This window comes from Helicoverpa zea, chromosome 4 (assembly GCF_022581195.2).
Source record: "Helicoverpa zea isolate HzStark_Cry1AcR chromosome 4, ilHelZeax1.1, whole genome shotgun sequence".
Lineage (NCBI taxonomy): Eukaryota > Metazoa > Arthropoda > Insecta > Lepidoptera > Noctuidae > Helicoverpa > Helicoverpa zea.
This window is the reverse complement of record NC_061455.1, coordinates 10,948,465-10,976,328: the sequence shown is the minus strand read 5'-3', so window position 1 is coordinate 10,976,328 and position 27,864 is coordinate 10,948,465. Positions and strand designations below refer to the sequence as shown.

At 34.5% G+C, this 27,864-nt stretch overlaps 1 protein-coding gene across 2 annotated transcripts in view; it reads left to right on the top strand.

Annotated features, from left to right (window-relative positions):
* The window catches only part of LOC124629920 (gremlin-2-like), a 33,500-nt gene extending 5,784 nt beyond the window's left edge, over positions 1 to 27,716 (top strand). Inside the window, exons 1-2 of one of the 2 annotated variants that reach the window (XM_047163591.1) lie at positions 24,862 to 25,006; positions 25,140 to 27,716. In XM_047163591.1, the coding sequence (XP_047019547.1) occupies positions 24,980 to 25,006; positions 25,140 to 25,817 (705 nt within the window). In that variant the 5' untranslated portion in view covers positions 24,862 to 24,979 and the 3' untranslated portion in view covers positions 25,818 to 27,716. Of the gene's footprint in view, positions 1 to 24,861; positions 25,007 to 25,139 lie in introns of those variants that run through there. The other variant, XM_047163592.1, reaches the window with a different exon arrangement.
* Positions 27,717 to 27,864: the final 148 nt, after the last annotated feature.

Genomic DNA, 27,864 nt, shown 5'->3' with positions numbered 1-27,864 from the left:
TGCCTTTTTTCGGAAGAATGTTATAAATTAATTTTGTTGATTTTTGTTATCAAAATTATCACCACATTTCGTTGATCATAATCGGCTGGGTACATAGTTCAGTAAGCACACACATTATTTTCTTTCAGTTTGCCAAATTATGGTAAAAATATTAGCTACATTCTTTTTAATCTTTTTTCTTTTATGTAATAATACTAAGGTATCTAGGCTTTACCTTTAACCATGAGTGACAAAATGACGCCATCGCCGACAATAGCAGACATAACCAGCTGACTATGACTGCTACGGTTTTTACCATTCACGACCAGATAAGTATGTTACTTACAGGAACAAAAAATGGGTATGATTTGAAATGGCGGACTGAAGGTTCCGTATTTCGGAAATAGAATGATCTGACTCTTAAAAGCTTTTAAATAAAAGTAGAATAATAAAAACAACTAATTGCCGGGAGGCATTTATGAAAGTATATTTAATGAACTTGTAATTTAAAATGTGTCACTTGTAATTTAAATTTAAAATGGGTTAAATTGATTGTTTTAATTTTTGTGTCAATAAGTAGAGAATACAATGTTTTAATTATTTTTTTTTAATTAATGTTATAAAAATGGAAAAAAGAGGTTACACTAGTTTTGACACTATTAAAGTAGATAATCTCAAAAATTCAGAATCGAAGCTTGAAATGCATTCCAATATTGTTATGGTACTACGAAAAAAAGTCTGTCTATCAAAGATTTGATTAAGAGCTAAACAGGAGCTAGAACCAACCAACAAAAAATAAGTTAAAAACCCGTCCATACTGTTCAAGTTTTTGCCGAACCCGAAAAACTTACACATAGTAATTATAATTACCACAGCTAATTAGCATAAGCTACAAACTTAGTAATTAAATAAATATATAACGTCATATCGTTACAAATAGTAGTGATGTCACCTCACTTTTTATTTACCGAACTTTTTTGATACATTTTACACGGTTCATTATAAGTTTTACGTCTGTACTTAGATAATTTAACCTGCCGGACACGCTATTGCCGTTCTTTCCCTTCTACTTGACAAAAGCTTGAGAGCTACAAGAGCACTTTTTTAACTCGTATGTAATTCTGTGTGTCAATTTAATGCTCGTTTTGTAATTTTTTATCGTGTGTACACTTAACGATGTGATCAAAAATGCATGACTGTGATATCACATTTTTTTGCGTTGTCTCGACTCGCGCCTATGCAGAATTTTACGCATAGAGATTTATGCTGGCGGTTCCGGTGGGTTAGATAGCCCAAACGTCTATCAGATCTTTCACGATTGTTATTGTTATAGTTTTTACTGGGCGTACGTCATCGTAATGAGAGTGGTATTACGTAATGATGGTACTAGTGAACTGATATCAAACGACACCGCGGCCGCGTGACATAATACTGTCTAATATTGTGGATGCGGTCATTTGTGACTGATTAATTATTGTAGAGTTATAGTAGTAACTCTCCTTGTAGGTAGATCTAGTAAGGGGAAATACAATGTGCAAAAAGTATAATAAAAAAAAATAAAAACATAAAAAAAAGGTCCGGTGCCGAGAATGGCGTTGGCCCTATAGTATACTTAATAAGGATTTTTAAAGAAGAAAGTTAGGTGGGTTTTTTTAGTCAGTAGAAGTCTGACATTCCTTCACGCTGCAACCACACCTAGTGGTGATCCTGAGTTCCGGATTTTATTAATATGGGTAAATTTTTGCATTCAGCAGGTATCTATGTAGATATATAAAGTTTTGATATTTGCCCCGTACCTTTTACTCTGTACATGTTTTGAAAACCTAATTTCAATTTATGACAAGACAATAAGACATCGCGAGATATTTGCACTTAGTTCCAACCATAGGCGTCAATGTAGGTAATATTACCTACTTGATATTTTTATCACTTCACACAACTTATTACGGCGATATGTAGGTGGAATATGATAGCAAATGTAACGATGACCTAATAGCCTGGACTATGGTGTACTTTACCATGGTATTTTCCAGTTTTATCGCTAAATACCTATCACTAATTGCTATATTTTATAGCAATTGCCGTTAGCCATCACGAATAAAGTGACGCAACTGCGAAAAACTTCAGACGTCTAACTTAAACCTATGATTACGTGGATTTTATTCGCATTACATAACTACTGAATTGTAATTATTATATTTGTCCGTTTCTGTAAATAAAAGTTTCGAAAATACATACATCATCCTCCGAGCCTTTTTCCCAATCATGTTGGGGTCGGCTTCCAGTCTAACCGGATTCAGCTGAGTACCAGTGCTTTACAAGAAGCGACTGCCTATCTGACCTCCTCAACCCAGTTACCCGGGCAACCCGATACCCCTTGGTTAGACTGGTGTCAGACTTACTGGAGAGAGAGAGTTTCGAAAATACAAACATTATTACAAAAGGTAGCGTTCTGTACACTGATAACAAGTATTTAGGTATTAATTTAATTGATTTATTACTACTTTATTTTAAATAGCGCAAAAACAATGAATCGTCAATTCCAAACAATGTTTACTTACAATTTAACTTTGGTCGTAAACCACGTTTGTCGGTATGTTGGGTTATATCTACATAATATTAAGTAGTTAAATATTATGATTATTATAGTTATAGAGGTAATAATCAAAGAGGTTCCTATTGCCACCAAAATACATAAAGCGAATCTTCTATAAAAGGAATTTCTTATTATGTTCATGTTTTTACTTAGGTACTATCTTTGTATTTCTCTAACGTAAATATAAACTTCAGTGATGTCCATAGGCAGTGGGCGGAGCATCGCATTATTGCTATTAGTCGTTATCTTAATCATTAAATCCTACAATTTATTCCTAAGAACCAAACTAAATACATAAACATATTTAAAACAGAATACTAATACATTCAGGTGGTAAATGATTGTCAAGTTAAGTTTTATGTTAAAATACAGCCGACATGCCTCCGCAGTTAACTGTTCAACAATTTGTTGGTTAGAATTAACCAAATGGATCCAGTATTAGTCTGGGTGTAAATATTGTAAATTAATTCAATTGGTTATTTATTTATATTTATGCTGAAATTGTAGTAGGTCGCGTCATTTATTTGTTTAGTGATAAGAAGTATGCTTTGAGCTGTCAGAAATGAAGCATGTCATAGTTTTTATGTGGTCTTGACGGGGTCTTGTAGAGTAACTATTTAGTACCAAATCTGTGGTCTTGTGGGATTGTTTGTGACTATGGTTGTCAATTGACGTCTTGCTCTGTGGTATGAATGTAGGTATCATTAATATGAGTGATTTTTGTATTATTTCACTTGAGGAAAGTGTATTTATTTGGTTTCTGACTCAATTTAGTCTAATTTTGACCAATTTTGGTAGGGTATGAGTTATGAATATTGTTGTTTTGTGGTTGTCATTGCTGAAATTACAAATAAAATCAAAATGTGTGTTCGACAGTAACAAGTAGGAAAAGTTTGATTTGCGAATGTCTGTAATAACTCCTTCTTTTTGGAAGTCGGGTTAAAACCTATGTAATTGGTAAACCGCCATGATCAATCACTCGTAGGCGACTTGAAGTCTAGTTACAAACCTACAATCATAAGATACGACCCAGTACCTACCTACAACCAAAATATGCTACAGTACACAACTTCTAAAAATAATATTTTTTTATTCACTTTCATTGGTAAATGCTTTTTTCTTATTTCGAAGAGCCCTAACAATATTTCTTTTGTTTTCGAATGTTGTATGCATCAATGTGTGTACCTATCTTGAAAAAAATAAAAATAATATTTTTTTTAGAAATGTCCAAAAAAAAAATGTTTACCCCTTTATTAATTAACAGCACACTCTTCAATATCAATAAAACTTTTCTTAAACATTGATTAACAAACGCGACATATGCTAATATCTAGCCGTTACATAAATAATATCTAGTGAAACGAGCAAAGCTAGGTAATTGCGTGAATTATTTGTCACCTGATGTATCTATTTAATGGAGCTATGGCAGGCTTGTCTGTCGTGACAAATTACACTTGTTATATATTTCCTGTGGTTTTTTTTAATGGTGATTATGATTTGTTTGGTTATTTTTGTAGTAGACTTGTCTGCGAGATTTAGTGTACAAAATTTGGATACTGAAATTTATTTGCTTTTAAATGGGAAAAAAATCGCTGGCTGATTTTTTTGTATAAATAACTTAATAAATACAATAAATATAATATTAAAAAAAAATTATTAAAACCTATGTAATTTTGACTGAAAAATGGCAGATAACATATTTAACTTAAAAGTAACCTTTTATTTAAAAAATCCCTAGTTTTCAGCCAATAATCACGATCCTTTTCAACCGGCCTCCAAAAAAGGAGGAGCAATTCAGTTTTTAATTAATGTTTACCAAGTATTTTTAACCGACTTCCCAAAAAATGGGCCTCAATTCGTCGGGATGTTTTTTACGTATCTTTTGATTTCAAAACTGCAACTCTGTAACTTCACCGTACACTACACCATAGTGACGTCACCATCCCGGCCATTCAGAACCATGACTGATGGTGATTGGCCGTGATGGCTATCAGCCGCATTGTCGTGAGATAACGGCCGCAGATAACAGCAATGAGATCATAACACTCATTGCTTTCCGATGGTGTTATTTTATTATTGACTAGCGACCCGAACCGGCTTCGCACGGGTGAAATGCTATGTAATGGATGTTGTACATGTAATCCTTCCTCTTGAATCATCCATCTGTTAAAACAAAACCGCATCAAAATTCTTTGCGTAGTTTTGAAGCTTTGGACGTACAAAGGGACATGTTGACATAGGGATGGGAAGGACAGAGAAAGCGATCTTGTTTTATCCTAAGTAGTGACTAGCCGATTTCCCGCGGCTGCACTCGCGTCCCGTGGGAACTAATGTCAGCATCGGGATAAAATATAGCTAGCTAGATAAATATGCTATTCGCAGATAATGTAGCTTTCTAATGGTTAAAGATTTTTTATAATTAGTAGTGAAGTTTTTGAGTTTATCCATTACAGACATCCAAACGAACAAAAATATTTTTTTATTTGGGTTCTGTGGCGTTGTGTGATGTTATGTCAGTATCAGATTGTGTAATGATGGATTAGAGGCGTCATACCTGGTTAAGCACAGTGACAGATGTTAAGCTTCAATGGCAGTGAATGTATACCTCTGCTTCAATTATAAGGACGAAGAAGATGTTTTTTCTTTAACCTCAGGAACTACAGGATCCAATAAAAAAAATCTTTTGGTGTTAGATAGTGTGGGTGCACGCAAAACTTTCCACCGGCTGAAAGCCATCTTCAACTTACGATAGATTGCACCATTTGACTATAGCGATAACTGAGGCACTTTCAGTAGTCACATCGTCGATTTGAACAGTGGTCAGCAAGTACACCACTGGTTATGGGATGGATATCGTTTCAGTTCCTAAGTGGTGCAATTCAACCTTTACCGTCAAAAATTATGGATCAGAAGAAGTAGAGTATAAGAAAAACAAGAGTTTAGTTTCTACGTCGAATTTAATATTAATTAAAGTTTTCATTCGTTTTTTTTTCTAATGGTTGTATGATGTAAGCAGCCAATAACATAGGCACAAGTAAGTGGGTGTGTTGGTGCATATCTAGGCATGTATCTGCCGCACTGGAACACATAAATCTAGCATATTTATGTACGTCGCACTTCAATTAATAACGAATAAAATTAACCGTTGACTCGTGGACCATACATAGCCGTGTATAAACTAGAAAGGGCATTAAAAATTTCAAATCTGAATGTGCAACTTTCGATTATCTGCTTTTCTTATTTGGGGATTTTTTGAACAAAAGTACATAACACATATTATATTCTATTTCTCAAAGCGAATCTGGCTATGCATATATTTTTGTCATTTAGGTAATTTTCATGACTGTTGATTAACGCGATTGAATTACAAATGTTAAAGAAATAGGTGCCTATCATCATTACGGCTGAAACATGATTTCGTAATGATTCATGATTTCGATTTCCTGAAATTGAGGATACACAGAAAATGTAATAATGAATATGATACAGCCCTTCCTCAGATAAACTCCTCCGAAATTATAACTTGCGAAGCTCGATGCCACCTCTATGCTTTCCATAGACAAGAATATTCCTGAGTGTTGCCATTAAACAATTTGTAGTTCAGGTGCCTGTTACGTGTCGCTCTGGTATTTATTAGGCTTGTGTTCTAGTCATTGTTATTGTAATGTCTATTTTAACACCGTTTTACGCTTAATGGTGTGAGCAGGCGCGGTTAGCTTAGATTGGTCTTTCAATTAGAACAAGTTAGGGAAGGTGTCGGTCGTGAAAGGAATTATCGATAAAACCAATAAAGAGTTTCTTCTTTTTTGATATTCAGTAAAAAAACTGCCCTGTTCTTCAGATGAAGTTAGATATATGGTAGGTTGAGTCAAGTACAGTACAGAGCTGCAATATAATATTCGCGTTTACTGAAATTATGTTCAAGTTTCATTAAATCGAGGCTGTTGATGAAAAGTTTTCATAAACGTTGTCCTTTGCAAAAATATCGCCTACCATTGCATAAATTTACTGTTCCTAAACATAATACTCTAGGTATCTAATAAATTATATAATTTCTAGACAAATTATCTAGCAGTAACTTTAGTGCCATAATTCACTTAGCTACAATAAAACTTGTTCGCATACCGTTTTGTCTATTCAAACGAAACAAACACATACCACTAACCTTTTTAGGGAATACTGGATACCAATATATTTACAAACTGATTCAAATTATTGTATGAAATCTGTATGTCTGTCTGTTTTTCCTTTGTGGGTCTATAGTTATTTCCATATAAAATATGTTGGCGCCATTGTAGCACAAGTTATGAAGATAACTTAGCATGTTCAGGCTTTGTAATAAGACTGATAACTTAGTTACATGGAGCAGCAGAATATTGGGTCAAATAATCAATTAGCACCGTTTCGTTTAATTATTGAGATTTGATGGATAGTTGTAGTTTAGATTTTAAATAAAAAAGCGATTTATGAATTTATCATAATACCTCCCGTTTTTATAAAATAAATATTATAAAAGAAGGAATTTATATTGAACTAAAAACCGTCAAAACATCCTCTTCTCTGTCGATTAGGAGCGAACCCCGAGCGTTGTGTTAATGTTTCTGGTTTTTTGGACCAACCGAATTTTTCTATTCTAACTTCGTAAAAGTAAGCCTTACCCTTGTTCAATACGACATAGTACTTAATTTGATAACCTTTTTTTTAAAAAAATAGCCTACAGTTCGAAGTTTAACCCTAACTTAGAATTAAGTCCGCCATCTTTGCGTTGTTTCGTAAAGCCTACTAAAGTAAGCAAGTCGTAGTTAGTCCATTAATTATGCCACCGACAGACCTGTCTAACCCACTATTATTCAACAATAATAAACATAAATCAATAATTAAGATAAGTTACTAATTTCTTGAGTTATGATATCTTTGGTGCGTTATAAGTAAAGTTAATAGCGATCGGTCTTTTGAGTATGGAAATATAGTTGCTGTTCAATGTTTTCTAGGTAAATGATGGACGTCATTATTTTCTGACTGGTTTGGTTTTAACATACAAGATATTATAATTTAGTTGAGTGTAATTAGTTAACTTATATAATGTTTAAACTGCTATCAGAACTGTGCGATGTTAAGATCCCTTGCCTAGACAAGCAAATTTTCCTATTGTCATAGATTTAGTATGAAAACTAGATAAGCTAATTACTAGGAAAATATAGATAGATAGGCTAAAGCAATAATCTAGCGCTCTACAACTATGATTGATTTCAGTATCGTGCGACTTTATTCTGATGTAAGATCTTATCGCTTGATAGATAAATGTCCATGTAAATCTGAATATATGAAATAGGCATGCATCTATAAAATGCATACTTGTTCATAACAAGCACAAATTAAATTGCCACAAATCAACTTAAGTTTATAAGGAAAACAATCAATTTTTTACGGGTTTATACTTAATATTCAAAGCAAGTTCGATAATAGCCATAAGTCACCGTTATACCATCATGATTAGGTAATAAAAATCCGTTAAAATAATGTATTTCGTCTGCGTGCCGGCGGCAAGCCAAACCCAGTAGTTTTCCCGACGTTGACTCATAACTGATAGAACCACATTCGATTATTTTTTGTCTCCCACAAATTATGCGATCGTAAAAACTTCAACAAAAAAGTTAAAGTGCTCTCTTTTAGATTGTGTACACGTGTTAATTTAATATGCCGTCATTTATAGTGAAAAACAATGTTATGATGTCACTTCCAAAAATGGTTGCGCAGCGTTACCGCGGATAACGAAACTTTGGATAAGAATGACTAGACAGAGCCACAATCAGTTTACTTGTGTGGGATTTCTTTTCTCGTATGTTTTTCCTCTTCATTTTCAAGTTTGAGATATCGACATTCAGCACAATGTAGGTGGGGTCGTGGGTTCGATTCCAGCGGAGGTAGTAGGCGGATTTGTAACAGCACACTTGATGTATAGTGGGCTGATAATTTTAATTTATCATGTATTCTGCAGTATGTAAACATTGTACTTATATCTAAGTTACGCGAGGGCGTTGTTTTGGCACGCAGCTGCAACACTTTTTACGTAATACGATCGTATTTTACTCTGTGAGGGTTAGGATTACTGTAGGAATTCGATTCAAACGTGATTTATAATGGACATTTACTGAATTCGTGCAGCTGTTGCCAACTTGTGTTCGATTGTGTTCATGATTTCTTTAAAATGTGTTAACTGAGCTGTCTTGTTAAATAATTTGCATATTTGGAACGTTTGTTTGTTTATGTCATTTTCGTGCTCATGATCATTTGTGACTATTTATTAGTATGTCTCTGAATATGACGTGTGCTGTGTAAAGAAATATTTTAAAATGATTGATATCCCACATAGATCATTTGACAAAAGTTTGTCATGTCTTGGAACACGAGGAAAATTTTTAATCATGTCTTTGTTTCATAACCTAGGGCAATAGGAAGTTTATGCTGAACTACCGTGACTAGACTATTAATACCTACACTTAGTCATAATTAAGGTATGTGCAAACTCATCATAGATTTTACTAAGCACAGAAAATTCCATAACACGATTTATCTGATACAACAATGTTTTTCTATCTAGTAAGTATTTTACTATTCCTATTTTTTAGCTTGAATGGTAGGTACATACGTGAGTATAAAATTGAAGATTACCAACTATTCCAATCCTGCAGCAAGTGATCCAAGAGAATCTTTACACAAAAAAACTCCGAATAAATAACACCAAAAAATGTTATGTCAAAATAATATTAATAACATAATTCGTATTGAAAGGTGTGTAGTTAATCGTGGCCGTGATCTTTAGACACGTGACATAATATGGTCTTATCACACCTTTGCATGACGCCGTGGTTCCATTTTTGGTCCCAATGTTTGCCCAATGTATACTTAGGGAAATAAGCATTGGCCCCTACTGAGCCAACATTGGACCATTATGTGAGGGTTTCTGAAGAGTGCAAATGCTCAGGGTCTATCGAAGAAACTTATTGTTTGCTTGGGTATAACAAGAGGCCGCGGTTAAGAAAGGTTAGGAAAATTTCAGAACAGTGGATTGGTTCCTGTGATGTTTTTCACACTCGATACATATTTTTGAAAAAGTCTAAACTTTTCTTATTAAATGTTGGTCTCCAGCCATACCCAACTTCCAAGGTCTCCGCAACTATCCCCAAGTTGGTACCTTAAAATGTTGACGTCATTATATGGACCTGGCCTGATTTTCGCCAGACTTCGTGACACTTGTCTGTCACAGGACTCCTGAACCTGCATGTTCTAAACTCACGCGCACCTTATCTGCCATCAACTGGTAATTATACTGACTGATATCGCCTAACTGTAGTGTTAGGGAATAAACTAGTTTTTATTTAAGGGGCAGACAGAGGAACGAAAACAAACTGAATTTAGATTGAACATTATTTTTTCTATAATTTAGATTTAACTTCGTGAGTAATGTTTACGTGTTATGTAAGTCAGGTGAATGGTTTCAGTCCTAGCAAAGATATAATTACGCAAATGATGGCTGCTTAGTTAATTTAAGGTTTCAATCATAAATTTACTTCAACTTAATATCGAAGAAATCTATTATTACCTAGTAAAGTATTTAGTTTTTCGATACGTATTTCAAATGCATCTCACGTATATAAGAATGTGTTATTTTGTAACTAATTGTTTTTTTTTGTGAACGTCGAGTTTTATTAATTGTGAGAATTATGAAACAATAGTCTATAAAGTTTGTTTTCATTTCATTTTTGTAGCAAAAAATGGTTGGATTTAAAGATGTTTTCTATGAATTTTAAGTATTTTTGACGTTCGTTGTTTATATAAGTGCATATCCATGATGTAAGTGTTTCTCTACAATTATTATTTTAATAACTACTGAACTGATTGTCTGCGATAAAGACCAGTTTCTTTGTTGATTTGAATTTTACTATCTAATTTATATTTAAATTCGTTAATTTTAAGATTTAGGTAAGTAGTTCAGTAACACTTAAGTAGGTAGTTGACTTTTACATAACTCGCGTCAGTCAAGATACTTGAAGTGTGTTAAATAAAGTTTGATCTTTAAAACTTTGTCGAATATTTAAAACGAACACCATATTAATACATATAGGAATGAAATTAATTATGAATATCGAATAACTAGTGATATAATTAAAATCATTATAGTAAGGTATGTGGTGTTCCCCTTAACAAGGACGATATTGTGGGTTATGACTTCACTGCACAAAAACTCGCCCGCCACAAACGTGCCGAACCGTTCAACGATCCGATTGACTGACAGATCTGTCGCAATCGATTCATTTGATCCGATTGAATAATCGACTAATCGGACTAATGATACCTTTGTTGAATACCGAGTTTGCTGGTTCATACAAACAAATGAATTTAAAATAGTTTGGATTCTCAAAAGAACGTGATTTGCAATTTTTTTTAATATAGAAGCAAGATGCATATGGTGGTCTATGGCCAACAATGTACCGAGATTACAAGGGATTGATGATAAATATTTAACATTAATTTAATTTGTTAAAAAGGTAAGTATTTAGGTATATACCCAGACCCCTTTTGCTAAATAAATTAAGAGATTATAAACGTATTAATTGGAATACGGGTCCCTTACCTTAAAATATCCTTACAAAATGTCCATCGTATAATTCTGATATATTGGTATCCTGACAGTTTTCATCAAAAACCAAAATAGGATGAAATTAATGTAGGTAATAATTCAGTACCCTGATAAAGTGATTGCGTAGAATATACGAGAAATAAATGTTACCAAAGTGTATGAAGTAGTTCTATAAAAATGACAGGCATTGCTAAGTACTTAAACTCTTCAGGCCAGTCCAATAAAATAAATTAAATTTTAACGAAATTAAATCGGTTTCTTAAGATAAACATTAATTAACTTTAAGACCACACAGGTCGCAATATAAATAATTATTTTACGTGTGATGTTAAAAATAACATAATCTAGTTTACGGCATCCTTCGAGTGTCCATATAAGGTGAAATAAGAAGCAAATAAAATTATTACTAGGCTTTAAATTTTAATGTTTTGCAATTTCTGTTATCTGTGTGATTGTATTTTTATTGACTACGGTCAAGGCTTCTGCAAAATATAGGTAAATCAAGGTTATTTATAAAATCGTATTTTGCAGTATGTTTAGCATATCAAAATCAGTAAAGTCAGTCAATCAGTTATCTGGGCAACCCTTGATATCACTTTCTTGCTTCTGTTTACGAACTACAGCCGGTACCCATTTTAACGTGCCTTCGAAACAGTTCCGAAACGTGGAGGAACTCGTTATGTCATAGAAGGTCATCAATCAACAGACCAACCGCGTTCAGCGTTTCTTAGCTGCAATACCTTTGACTTCTTCTTGAATGTATAAGCCTTTTGGTGAAAACCGCATTGAGATAACTATGTTGCATACTTTGAACGACGGCAAGGTATACCTTACTTATTATGTAAGGATTACTAACAGAAATATTAAACACATTCCTACAATCAAGAACATATATTTTCCTCCAAACTCAATTTGCAATTAATAGGTAATAAAAATCCAATGACATACATCAATTAGTGTTTAGACTTGTGAGGAGAATAAATACATACAGGTTGCTTGTAAACAGCTTATTTACATTAATATCAAAGGCGGTAATTAAATGCATTATTTATTATTAATAATGCGGCCTTACCTTTAAGTGATAAATAAATAAATAGTGCATGAAGTTCACAGAACTGCTTTCAATTGAATGTTGAAATTATATACGTTACTATATCTAGTACGTCTAGTTACTCAGTACCATGTAAGGGGATTTCCTGTATGGAATTTTTGTTTAACTATTAAGAGCAAAGTGCAATAGTTAAGTCAGACAAAATGTTCCCTTCATTGTTTATAGCTAAAAACAAAAGCAGATGTTGTGTACCGTAGCTGCTTTTATGCTCTGAAACATGGCTTCATTCATTTTAAAGTAAAAGAGGAATTGTAAAATTGACTTACAGAAATAATAATTATCCATACAAACGCGAAAGTAATGCTCATTTTCACCAACAATCTCTTACCGTTTCCTTATCTAGAATTAAGGCTCCCCCAATTTGCACACCTATTAAGGTTATAAGGGACACCTAAACTTTGATGAAAACGAAATTCTTATTATGTGTTAATGCTCTTAGGGGTTCCCTAAACTTAGGTATTTGTTGATGAAAATAGGCATTAGTGTCTTTCTGTCTGTCCAGCATATAATACGAATTGATGTGTCATAACCTTCCTCAAATCTTGAGAAACATCACCAACGCAAAGATTACAAGGTAATGGGTACTTCACAATCTACATCAGATAATTTCAAATAGTTTTCACCAAAATACATTCAAGTTCACGGCTATCACGGAAGCCGGAATCGTTGAATCACGCCATATATTATATTTTATCTTTGACGATGGCTATAAGATATTAGGAGTTGTATGCAGATGCTAATGGGGTGTGTTGTGGTACAGATTAGAGTATTAAATCTCAGGCAGTCTGATAACAGTGTATCTTCTGCCAAATTTTCCTGAACGCATTATGACGCGCATCTGGTCTGTCTCCATTGCTTGATGGGTTACGAGATTTTTTTTATAAATGTACAGCTATAGCTATGTGATTTCAATAAAATAAATCTCATTTACTGTTGGTGACCACTGTGACACAAACAATGTTAGATTTGCATAAAAACCTCGAAATGTCGAAAACCTCCTAAAGTCGTATATCGTATATGAAGTAAATAATTCTATAAATCGTAACCTGTTAATGGCTTATTAATTTGTAGTTTGGTATTTTCCTTAGTCCCCTAAAATATTAAAGATGCTCTGCAACGAACACGAACAGCTTATCGTACCTATAAGATCATTCTAATCTATCCATTATCTGCAAAATTTCCATTAAGATATAACAGATGATCCAATACCACGGAACAGTCCAATACCATGTTATCGAACATCTACTACTATGAGTATTTTCCATACTTTAGATTAGTGCATTCATGGATTATAAGTTCACGCTAATACACTCGTCTTTTTTGGAAACGACATACACAGATATAAATCTAACTATCTCCACTGTTCCGAATTTATACTAATATTTTTTATCACTGTCAGGAAAAGATTTTGTGTTTTGAAACCGGAACTTTAGTCATTATTATGCAAACAATATTGAACAGATTATGAAACTGGGCAGTTTAAAAGCTTATTATTAGCTGAATAATATATATACTACCTCTTATCCGAAAACGAGTAGTAATTCGCACGACAAGGTTGAAACCGCAGGGAATACCTAGTTAAAACATTAGTCCGTATCCCCAAACAGAATTGCAATGGACTTGTTGTGTTCACTCGCATAGACGTCACGTATGTATAGATCGGTGAGTCAGTGTGTTTATTCGGTTATCAGACAATGTTTTAGTGCGATCTCAAACGGACAGATGGGTAGTATATTGATCGACGGACCGTCTAAGCTCGGTGTAATAAATGCGCTATGCAGAGCTAGATTTTGTTTGATGCTAGGGAGTTTGGTTATTTATTGGTAGGGTATTGATAGCATAGGGCGAATGCTGTCCACACAGAATGAGGTTTTGAGTTCGATTCCCGGGTTGGGTCAAGTTGCTTTGAGTTTGAAAAACATGCACAAAGCAGTCCGGAGACTCAATGTTGGTGATTGATCGGTTGGGAAAGGTCGGGTCGGATTTAAGGGAAAAGAGAGATAATGCACCTGACTGAGCATTATGAATACTTCTTGCGCGGCTGGCTGATATACCTAAAGAGAGTAGGTTTTGTATTGATACTTCTAGATTGTTTGACGTTTATAAAGGTTAATTTACTTTTTGATATTAACCACCTCATGGTAGTGTGGCTTTTCTATCGAATATAATGCCATTAACCAGCTAAGCTTCGGATCCATTATAGTTTATATTTTTTTCTTCCATCCGAGCCATATTTCTTCCATCTTGAACTTAACCTAGTTTTCTCACACAAATATTATCCTTATGACACACACCAAGATATTTCACATCAAGATTCTTATCAGGCCTTCTGAAAACTGGCAAGTTCAAGGTACAAGAATCTTGTCGTATCATCTTGTTGGCGTAACTAGGAGGTCAAAGTACAGACTACAGTTTGAGGAAAAATGCATCAAAGCTGTTAATTGACCAGTTACACGTGCGTGAAGTCTAGGGAACTCTGAGAGTTTTTGATTTATTATGGGTTACGAAACTAAGGAGCTGCTTATCGCACATGGCCAAAAAGTGGACTGTAATTTTGAAAAATTACATAACTGCTTTTCATGAAAGAATAGAAAGAGTAGACATAAGTACATTTTTACAAACTTTCACATCATTGTACAATATTACTAGGGTATTTGTCTCATTTCAGAATATGTACAGTTGAAAGGTCTCAAACGCGAAACTTGGGAAATAAAAGAGGTCCTGAACGTTCTACTAATGCAGTTTTTGTCTACAAAGACTAGTTACCTAGGCACCACGTCGAAACATACATGGTCACCCATCTATAAATTGACCGCGGAAAGTAAGCATACCCTGGCTGATTCAAATAAGATTCGGCAGTCAGTTCCCCTGTCTTCTCAGTATTGCTGTAATTGCTATTATTAGTTAATATGGCGCCAGTCCTCCTAGCCTATCCGCCGATAATGTGTTTATGATAAAACCAAAATGTATGCGCATGAGTTGAGTTCGAACTAATGTTGTGAATTAGGATTGTGGCGGCTAAGTATTATTAGACGAGTAATAATGTAGTGGGGATTCAAGTTATTCCTTTGTATGTTATGCTTTTGATCCTTGGATGAATTTTGAATGATTTATTTGGATAGATTTATAACTCAATTTTAACGAAAATGCATGCATGAAAATTTTGTGAGGAAAATGAAGTTCAAAAATGTGGTGAAGCTGATAGTAAAGTTGCACTATTTTTAATGCACGTATTACATAATATTTACTGTCAATCATGTGGTAAATATTGTACCTACATGAAAGAAAATCAAGATAACAGTACTCAGATACAAGATATGTCTTTTTAAATCACAAAACTTACAACTTGAACATCTTCTTTTAAAAGTTAATTTGACAAAGTTCCAACTGTTGTTACCAAACGCTACAAGTTTGATCTCCAACTGTGACTATCTCACCCGTGAAATACTTGAAAACAAAACTTTGAACAGAACAAGAAAAGTTTTAAAGCCATTTTAAAAACAATAACTTAAGTTGAAAATTGTAGTTGTAAAGTTGGAATCTACGATAGAATTCATGAGATCCTTATTTCTTATGATAAACGACAAACTATGTACGGTCTGTGCGTATGAAACAGTTTTTTCCCTTGAAAAATAAACTGACAGCTGTCAACTGGCACAAAACATACTTACTATATAACACACGATACTTACTTCTTTAAATGATGTTTCTAGCCCTTTGAAATTACATGCAAAAGTACATAAATAAACCGTAAAGATAAATTCTTTTAATGCACACATATATGAAGTTTCTTGCCGGCTCTTCTCCAAGAGAGTAACTTTTTGGAACCGTGAAACTGTGTGAAGTCTCATAAGAGGCTGCAAAGGAAAAATTTGAAATAAAAACATTTGACTTTGATACCCCATATTTGCTCATATTCCCCATCAAAGCTCACATCCATCCGGAAACATACCACACCATGTATTCACAACAAAATGTAACACGTCTATTATTTGTTATGCTAAATCGTGCTCCGACGCAGTAAATGTCATGACATAATGACACTTCGTCGAGTTAACGCACGACTGAACACTACAAATTACAGGTGCAATTTAACTAAGAATTGTTTATAATGAATTAATGTATGGGGCGACGGCAGGCGGGTATTATGCAGATATTATGACGTCTGTGTTAACTGTCGCATCACTATTCGTGTAAGCTCTTATTGTAGGTAAGTGTGGCGCTTTATCGATAAAGATGTTCATGCAACTTCTACATAGTGAGTTAGTACCTACTCATCATCATCCTCCTGCCCTTATACATATTTTATATGGGGTCGGCGCAGCTTGTTTTCTTCTTCCATACTTTGAGTCTGCCGTCACCGGCTTCCATTATATCCATATGCCTTGCCCATGCCTTTTACTATAAAAATATATGCTATAATACACAAAATTATATATATAGCCCCATATATTTTTTTCTCACTGTATTATACTGCTACACTCTGTATACATAAGTAACGTTATTGTGAGTCTCAAAATTACGTTTATGAATAGGTATAAGCGTGCGTAAAATGTTGTTACTTCTTTGTGCGTAACGTATTATCATAATAATTATGTGTCTGATTATTTTAACTTAATCCTTTAATATTTCCTGCGAAAGTTCACTCGGACAGAACGGATTAAAAATGATTTTATTTATTCAGATTAAATACAGTGTTTTGCATACTTGGAGTGATTTTGTCTATTTCTCAAAGAGATCTTCCTTCTGTGCTATTTTTATTTTGATCTGGTAAAAATACTTTTGGACATAGTTTTCGAAGAACTCTATCATAAACGCGATCAATGTAATATGACACCAACAATTTATATAAAAAAAAACAACTTGTAACTTCACCAAAACATATTAAAACATGTTTATGACTAACCCACAATTAGGTAGACATGTTTTATTTTATTTTAATGTGACTAATAAATCATTTTGTTTTAACCACAAAGGCTCGGTGTGAAATACTTACCCGACATTTTAACTGTTTAAAAATTAGTTACGTCGGTAATGTGTGAGATTTCGGTGAAATAGGCAAATTATGTCATCGGTTTTTTGTTTATAGGTTATTAATTAGTTTAGAGGGAACCTTTCCTGTGGTTTATTTAATTTGATTAGTGTTAAAAATGACGTATATTAGCGCCGATAATAATGTTCAGGTATGATGGTTTGGCAGGATGAATTTAATGTATTGGTAGATATTTTATTTATAGTTAGGAATTATGACTCAAAAGTATGATAAAAATACTATATTTTGACATATACACATTCCTAGGCAATTTTTACTGTTACCAAAATAGAGAAAATTCTAATCAACTTTTAGAAAACCGAAATAGTTATTTGGAAATCTGTTAAAGAATTAAGCAGAGCTTTACCATTCCTGGTAACAAACTCGTCATACTTTTTTTTAAATACCCAGACAATACTTCATCATTTAAAGAATTTCTATAAGATTTCCATGAATTAGTTATTTGTCGTTCTGAATACATATCCGTTAGCGTTCATTAGCTAGACATTCAATGCTTCAGACCCACTTCAATATATATCTGAGTATTTGTGTCGGCATTTCCGAACTTATTATGTGTAAAAATATCTCTGATTTTTTATTTACGCCTCTCTTCACAATGCCTCATGGTTATGGAATGTTTGTTATATGTCATAACGTCTGGTTTTTAAAGGGTTGTTTTTAAATTAGAATTTAGTGAAGAAGGTGTTAAGCTAAAATTAATTGCTATATTTTGGGAATAAGTATATAAAAAGGCTGCTAATTACAAAAACGACTCATATAATGTGTATGATATAGCATACCTATTTCACAATTTTACAATCATGATTAGATCCTATTTGGAAAAAGCACTTCGTAGTAAAATAATATTGTTTTTCATCTACAATGAAAGCTGTCGCTTAATTTATTTTTCTCGCTAAAAGCTTTTATAAGTTTACAAAGGAAGGCGAAAAACAGAGGGAGATATACATAGGAACTATCCTATGAATGTAGGTGCAATTAATAACTAAAAGCATGAAGTTGTAGGATGAAAAACCCTAACTTATTTTACGAATTTTGTTTTTAATATTTTTCTGTGACGGTTTTACTTTTGTGACGCTCTAAATAAAGAACGATGAGTAAAGAGGGCAAAAGTGGCACTACACTTTAGGAGATTATCATATGTTTTTTTAATTCTATTATTTTTAGTAGTTCTAGTTTTTAATGGAACTCCTTAGATAAATAATCGATAAAGTTTATGTCTTTAGATAAAAAAAAACTAACAATTTTTATTGCACATTACGTCAATGAAAGTGTATACCGACAGAGTATCACGCAGGCATGAAATAACTAGGCATACCCCGATGAATCGTAGATAAAAGTACCTATTATAAATAAAATTTGGCGATGCAACAATTTAAATCAACCCAAAATTTAAATCATAGTTTTTCCTTACAAACATTGTTTGCATCAGTGATTTAATTACTGTTGAATGACGAATAAACAATAACAATAAAGTGTGACGTCATGGGCCTATGTTCGGTATTAGAGAGCTAGTGGTTGCGTCAATTGTAATCGGTAAGCCTGGTGGTCTACCAGGTATGTGGCTATAGCAGGAAAATTCTGGACGAAAGTCATGGTTTAATATTTTGTGATTGTGAATCAATTACAGTTTGTACCATAGTCTATATTTAAACGTGATTTCTATACTCGAAAAGTGGATTTTCGGGCAGTTTTCTGTTCATTTTAATTTAGGATTTATGCCGAAATAAACAATAATTTTAATTTACAATTAAGTAAAAAATTGGCATGTCGCAAAAACATTGATGTCTTGCTCACGCAATCGGACTACTGCTATCATTCTATAAATATGGGGATATATTGTTTTTTTTTTTTTTTTTTTATAGTAAGGTCTGCAATTTCTAGATCACTTTTATTGGTAGTAGAAATTTTTAATTTTGTATGTTAAGTTCAATAAGTTCAATATAATATTCGAATTTCCTTTTTAATTATGGGTATTGCGGTCATAATTTATTGTATAGGTAATGGATATTTACGTAATACTGATATCAATATTTGTTTATGCAGGGATTTAGTATTTGTAATAATTTAAGGGAATTCCATAACGTCATGAAAATAATCCAGACTACACTAAGTTGTTTTTTTTGGGACACGTAACTAAAATAACTTAGATTATATTCGCTCACCTTGTTACATTTCAAATTTTGTTTGGATATACATGAAGATTTTTGTATTTTATTAGCAATAACTAAAATGGATAACAGTTTTGCCCTGAAAAAAAAAGGTTATTTAATTAACTTGTATATTTAACTGTCCCCGTCTTTAGCTCGGTCAAAGTAATAACAATGTATAGTTAATCTTGTCTACCAAATACACAATCAGCCATTAGTCGAAGTCGGTACATCAATTAGTTGTTTGCACAGTTAGATCGAACAAACAGGAAAATACTATTAATATAAGTAGGTATTATAATTGCACTAAAATCCTACGTCGTGTCATTATTGCATTTTACCCGATACAGCAATACATGAGGTATTTTTCCTAATGCAATCTTATTTTGTACTAGTTTCCCCGTGGTTTCACCCGCGTCCCGTGAGAACTACTGCCCGTATGAGGATAAGATATACCCTATGTTACTCGGGAAGAGTGTAGCTTTCTAACTGTGAAAGAATTACTCAAATTGGTTCAGTAGTTTCGGAGCCTTGAGGTACAAACAAACAAACATTAAAAAAAGCTTGTTATGTTAGTATAGCTGGAGGAAACTGGTAATACAATAAAGTGTTGCATTCAAATGCACTATTCGTAATATAGTTTAAGAGCTTGTGAGACTATTATTGGCGCCAAGCACCATAATAACCAGTTTGTTGGAATCGAGAATACAACTTGCGCGGGATGCGAGCCACTTAGATAGTCATGTTACTTTCTATCTCTTCAAAACAAGGAAAATAACTGAATGTTGTTGTGTGTAACCTTATGTGAATTTAGATGTAACCTCAGGAGAATAAAGATTCAATTTCACCCGATATATTAATTATTTTCGTTTTCTAAAAAGGTGTATGAAACAAAAAAAAAACGCGTAAAAGCAAAAACGGTCAATAAACTAGGTATTAAGCTTTTGCGCTTTTGTTGTAATCAGCAAAGAATAAGGTGTCACGTTATATTCGAGTTGACTTGTATTTCCATAGGAGCTTATTCTAAACTTAGTGTTGAAAAATATCTAACTGCAAAACGAGTCTATAAAGTACATAGTCAATTCCAGGCCCTTCTTAGGTCAAGCAAAACAGGGACGCTTTACTAGTCGATATACATTTAGGTAATTTCAATTCACGTTAATTGATAGTACGTTCACACGTTACTAAAAATAAACGATGTTTGTGTACGTATGTGTTAGTAAGTATCATATTTATTGCCTAGATGACGCTCAGTCTAGACTGGCGTCTCTGTATCTCCATATCAAATTTCCCAGGAAACATGAGTGTGCATAATCGCTTTTATAGTTTTTTTTTGTTATATCTTTACTGAGAGTGGTAATTTACATAAAGACGCTAACCATCATAGAATAAAATACTTTTTCAAATTAAAAATCTGTCGTGTTCATTTTTGCCCTACTTACTCAATCGTGGGATGCTCGGTCGAGTTGGTTATAAAATCGTTTGATATGGATAAACTATTTTGTTTATTATTTTAATACACGCGCAGGTAACATAACTTTCAATTAATTATAATATTGAATCGATTCTTTTACAAAAAGGCACAAAAAGCGATTTCACGCATCACCTAATCCAATTTCCCAGAATCATATTTTAGGCAGCCCACTGCATGTAAAGCTGATCCCTTATGGGAGCAAAAAGGTTAAGTTATTTTTTGTCACACCTATCACGTCCGTTTCTAATTGTTCCATTCAAAAAGAAACTAAAAGTGTTCTTAATCCTATAATGTTATTCGATGCGTGGCGTCGGCCGCCGCTGCGCCCGCGCTCGGCTATTCACTGTCGAAGCTTTTTTATTCGAATCCGTGTGAATAATAAAGGATTTTATGTCATAAGTTGTTAGAGCCCTCGGTTTGATTTATACGTCTGCTCGCATTAAACGCCTGTACCTGGCGTTTGAGGAACTTTACCTTTTTCTGTGAGCGTTTTTTGTGCGCGCGGCATAATGCGGGCGGTGCGCCGGCGCCGCGATACAAGCGCTGATCAAAGCGATTGGAGACGATTACACTTAGTTGATATATAGATGGTCAACAATACACCGCGGCGCCTCCCAGTCGCGGTACACATTTCAAATGACGAATAATGCTCCTGCGCTGATTAAATGGTTTTCTTGTAATGCATTCTTGTTGTGCACCCAACCAGACGTTACAATAGCTTATTTATTTGACAGTGACCGACCATGTATTTTTGTCAAAATCCTAACGAAACTGCACGGGATGATGTAACCGATGACTAAATGAAATTAATTAATGAGTGCAGTTAACCACTTCGGACAATTTAACTTGTAATTTGTCTTTGACAAAGAACACTGAAATTCGTACCTAAACAAACGTAAGTATGAAATATTCAATGTTATAGGTACCTATCCAGTACGTCATACTTATATTTTGTATCGATTTTTTCCAAAAATATCTATCAGGTCAATACGCATGTAATTGAAACACATAACTGAGTAATCATCCTCCGAGCCTTTTTCCCAATCATGTTGGGGTCGGCTTCCAGTCTAACCGGATTCAGCTGAGTACCAGTGCTTTACAAGAAGCGACTGCCTATCTGACCTCCTCAACCCAGTTACCCGGGCAACCCGATACCCCTTGGTTAGACTGGTGTCAGACTTACTGGCTTCTGACTACCCGTAACGACTGCCAAGGATGTTCAATGACAGCCGGGACCTACAGTTTAACGTGCTATCCGAAACACAGCCAATGGTGTCTAAGATATACTTAGAAAGTACATACAGACTTAGAAAAGTTGCATTGGTACTTGCCTGACCTGGGATCGAACCCGCGCCCTCATACTTGAGAGATTGGTTCTTTACCCACTAGGCCACCACGACTACATAACTGAGTAATAGGTACTGAAATTACCTACCTATCCTGTGTTTACCAATAGTCATGGTTATTAATAAAATAATTAGCAACCACGTAAAGTTAACAATAACATCCGGAATATTCATATAAAATATAACGATTGAACAATATTGATGTATGACATCATTTGAAGCACTAAAATGGTGTAATTCCTGAGATTCTTCTCAGAAGTCGGTCTCACAAACATTGTGAGGTGTATCGACCATACATCACAGGATCCCGATATATACAGGCTGTAGCGTCATAGTATTGTTGTAAAAATGTTTATACAAACAATAAAAATGTTTACAATATTTAGAAAATAGAATTTTTTTTCATTTGTTATTTTTCACGTGCGTGTTATTCTCGTACATTAAATAATGTAATATTATATGGTGAATGGTTCAAAGAATTCAAATTGTAATTTTAAGGAAAATTTTCTGAATAAATGTTCGTAAGCGGGAGATTTTAGACACCCGAAAACCAAAGCCTAGGTTTATTACTGACGTATAAGATTTTCAATGGAAATAACACATTTGTACGTCCCACTATTAAAATTTATGGTAAGACAAATAATTGTTTGAATACTCAATCAGTTGTGAATCGTAATTGTGTTTATCATTTGTCAATAATAGTGTAGACATAATTTATTACTATAGTTATTTATTATAATAGTGTTCATCTGCATAAAAGCCTGTAATCATCTGTCGTAAAACTACGCAATGATGAATAATAAAAATATTTCCGACATGTCATAATATACAGCGACATTTTCTTGTCATTTTAACTCGATCATTTCTGAAATGAGCATTACGCATTTATCACAACTTGAACTTTCATACAGATAATAATCTTTTATTATGCGGCTATAAATAATAATCACACCTATGCAACAATGTGAATGATCAAAAAATAAAATGAAAAAATCACGTGAGGAAATAAAAAGCAAAGTGCGTAATGTGTAAAGCAAATAAAACATTAGCATTTGAAACAACAACATAAAACAAACCACTACTAATAAACAAATAAAAAAAGGAGCCCGCTGTATAGGCGTGGGACGACGTAGACGGCCTGTCGCTAAGGGTCGTCTTAACGCCTATTATGGCCTCATTTTTTTGACAGCCCTACGCGAACAAAACGTTCATGAATGAATGAGTGAATGAAATTCCACCGCGAAGGTATGCTAAGCGCCCCTGTAGTAATAGAAAAAATAAACTAACGATTTAAAAAGGACTTCCTTTTGTCGTAAAGTTTTTCCTTTGCGCCAAGGAATGTGGTATTCTTTAGAATTAATGCCTACTGTTATTTATAATATCGGAATTATTCTTCGAAATGTATTGTACCTGAGCATGTATCATTTATATGCAAGTATTATTTACCTACTGGTATGCCATATGTACAGTATATAACATGTATATTCATGTTAAAATGGCTCGAACAATTTGCACAAGTTATATGTTAATATAATGGATTGATTGCCTTGATTATAAATCAAACCTCTAATTAAACCGTCACAGAAACCAATAAAGTGTAGGTAGTTTATACTTATCTATATATTTTCTTTCAATTAGCTGTATTGAAGGTTTAATCAAATTATTTGTTTTATGTTAATTTAGGTCGTACATTTTAGTAAAAAGTCATCATTTATTTATGGAACACGTAAAAATAGAACCTCCTTATTCAACTATGGCGGTTTCAAATTAAGAATGTCATTTACAAAAAAAAGGTTTGCAACTATTATGCAGTTGAACGAACTTCCTGTCTATTCGAATATAGAATTGTGTCGGTAATACACAGAGGCTTTGAAAAAAGAGGCTATTTATATTGTTAAAAATAGTAATTGAACGTTGGCACCCACGTAGCGCCTACGGTTCGCAGAAGGTTGGTATGGAACGTTCAAGTTTGTATGGGCATTGTGGGACGCACAAATGGGCGGAAGCATTGAGTCGAGATGGGCACCATGTGCGCCGGCGCCTGGCGCCGCACACACCGCGATACGTGAGGAAATCTTTCTCATCGTACCTGGTTGGTTGACTATGCAAGCCAAATTCTGCCTAAATGTTTAGTGCCTCACTGAGGACACTTAATGTTTGGCAAAAAATATTAATAGAAAGTAGAAATAAAATATTTTTAAAATTTGATTTAGGGCAAACATACAAAAATGTAAAGGCTTATCATTAAAAAATGCAGCTGCAAAGTATTAAGTGACAATTAAAACGTTAATCGGTTTAACTAAGTAGTTCACTTTATTGTAGATAAGTAGTTACCGAGAAGGCAGGTAAACAATTGTTTGCAAACAGATGTCCGTAACGTAAAGAAAGCGCATTATAAAGGTTTCTATTGTGGCGATAGTAATCCGAAACACATGTGGTGCGAAGTGTCGCGTCTGTGCGCGGTGACTGGTAGTAACGGTTCTGTGGCGGAGGCGCGGTGCGTGACTCATCTCTCGTTCATTGAGCGGTGGTCCATTCAGCCGCGCTCGCGCTCATTACCGCTCCGCCGGCCGGCCCTCACGCACACAGCGCGCCGCTCGCGGACTCTCCACACCGACGCACTGCCTACGACATGTTGGCTCCCATCTCTAGATACAACGTGAGTTTAGCCTACGACATCCGCTCGCCCGAAGCCTACGGACTAAAATTAACGCGACGCCTTATTCGAACAGCACCAATTTAATTGCTGTTAATTTAATATATTTTATTAATGATAATATTTATTGTTGCAGATGGAGAATTTATCGAAATCGCATATTTGGCTCGCGGCTGCAGCCCTCCTGGCGACGTGCGGAGTGTGCGCCGGCGCCGGTGTCGGGAACAGGAAGCCCTTCACCCCGACCGACTCCATTCTGGATATCATTGATACTGAGCAAGTGCAGAGGTTCCTCGCGGAGAGACAGCGAGCTGAACAGGCCACTGCTTCATCATCGACGTCTTTCGTGCAGAGAAATGAACTCGGGGATGGCAGTTCTGAAACGGGTATGGTGGTCTCCTTACCCGAGCAAGAAGACACCACCGAATTACCCCCAGGAGTCGAATTCAGAAAAATATTGAAATCTTCGAAAAATGCTTTGGTCGTAACTAAGAAGGATTATCTTAAGGAGGATTGGTGTAAAACGGAGCCTTTGGTTCAGAAAATCCGAGAACCGGGCTGTCTGCCCACAACAGTGATAAACAAATTCTGCTACGGACAGTGCAACTCGTTTTACATACCGAAGGGCCCGCGGCGACGCGACAACAACGCCGACCGGCCGCAGCCCGCCTTCAAGTCTTGTTCGTTTTGTAGGCCTAAGAAGTTCACCTGGGTGACAGTGACTCTGCGTTGTCCCGGCCAGAACCCGCCGTTCCGGCGCAAGCGGATACAGAAGGTGAAACAGTGCAAGTGTTTACCGGTCGGAGTGAATTGACGTTGGCAGTGTGACGGAGCCTGCAGCTAGAGAGGCGGCGCGACCGCCGAGGCTTGCCCGCACTGCTCCCGGGCCGTGCCGCTCCAGGTGACGCTCGGGACTCAGCCGGCAGCCTGACATACAACCTCGATACGTTGATTGCTTTCGATCACGCTCCAGTGTATAGACTGTATGAACTGGTCAAATAAATTGAGACGCCGTGCTCTCATACGTCAATGCGGATGACGTAATGTGATGCATAGATTAGATGCCTATTTAGAGTTACATTGTAATAGAGCGGCTTCGACTGCAAGTCGTCGAGCAAAAGCTTTAATTGTTCGTAGCGAAACTAATTAATTAGCTAGTGTGTTAGAATAGCGGTGGCCTTCCAATCGATTAAGGATTTGTTTTGGTACAAAACCTGTGAATGTCCGTTTATCGAAAAGTGATTATTCTGCGAGTTTAAGTTGTGTTCTTGATGTCAGCAGAATAATGTGTGATACTAGTTTATAGTTTGACAGTTAATTGTGTTTCTTTGCGCGTACCGGTGAGTCACTAAATTGAAACGAGATTTAGAAGTAGCGACTTAATTCACGTCACGTCTACGTGTGTTATTTATTTATTTTGTATCATAATAAAGATATTGTAGCTAAAACAGAATACGCTTATAACTAAGTTGGTAATTTAATGTTGATCGTAGTTTCATCTTGTTATCTCGCAATAAATATGAGTAGGTAGTGGTATACGATATGTATTTAAATATATTTCAATGCAGTATAAAGTAACGTTAGGTTTTATGATAATTCGAAACAAAATTATGATCTCTGTTTGCTCTCAAGAAGTTTGCATTTGTTTATATGTGTATCTGTTAACATAATATACCCATTTACATGATCTGGCATAGGGGTCTGTGCCCACGTACTATGCAGCCATAAGCATGTACTTACTATCCTAGATGTTGTAATATTACGTAGAGGTCTAAATTAGCCGAGTGCTTATACATAATATACAGTTGTCACGTACTTACCTTAGATATTTAGAATCGTTGAGATCGCAGACGGAAGCTAAAACATTGTTAAATGTAGTATTGTATAGACCGAAGTAGACATTGTGGTAGGTTGTAGAAATTCTTGCCATTGCATTTTACTCGATATATTTTGTACGGAAATATATTTGAGCATTGCATGTTCTTACATGAATTGATAGCTAAACCATTGATTACCTTTGGCCGTATATTCAATTAATATGTAAAGTTAATATGTTTATTAGAATGTTAGTGGCATTTGTGTCAATACGGTACTATGATTAGACACAATACCGTGAATTTACGAATTATTGATATTTGAAGACAATCATTATTTGAAATTGTGTAGTGTCCAAATTGATTTCCAATTCAATTTCTTTCTCAACTATTAATAAGAGACCTCATATTTTTTTTTATTAAATTGATTTAATAACATAAAGGAGCGGTAAATATTGTATGTAACTATTTTATATGATGATTTATAATGATTTTTCACGTGTCAAATTCTTGTAAAAAATGTCAAAATATGTATAAAATAATATGTATTCTCATTTGTTTCTTATGTCATTCACAATATAATCACGAGACTCCCAGTGTTTCCATGTCTTGATTAAATAAAACCTGTTATTCCATTTGATAAAGTACATGAGTACATGCAACTATTGCGAGTACTTACTTCAAGCAATTATCGACCCTACTACATGTATGTAGAGACTATAATTGCAAGAACATCAATATTGCCACGTTGAGATTGTTTTATACGGCTGTAAATTCATATCTATTGACGATGTTGACTTATTTTTATTATTTAGAACATAATATGAAGATAAAGTCTGTGTTTCAAATTGACAAATTGTTCGTCCATTTTTTCAGCAATAAACAATAGTTCGTTTTGATTTTTTCGTTTTTGTTTCACTACGATTTCCCTACCTTTCTCGTCACCCAATTGTGTAAAGTGTAAGATGTGTTTTACTTCAAAATGTATGTGAAGTTGGAAAAACTATTTAAGACAGTTGACTTTGAACATTTGCAATTTTCAGCGTG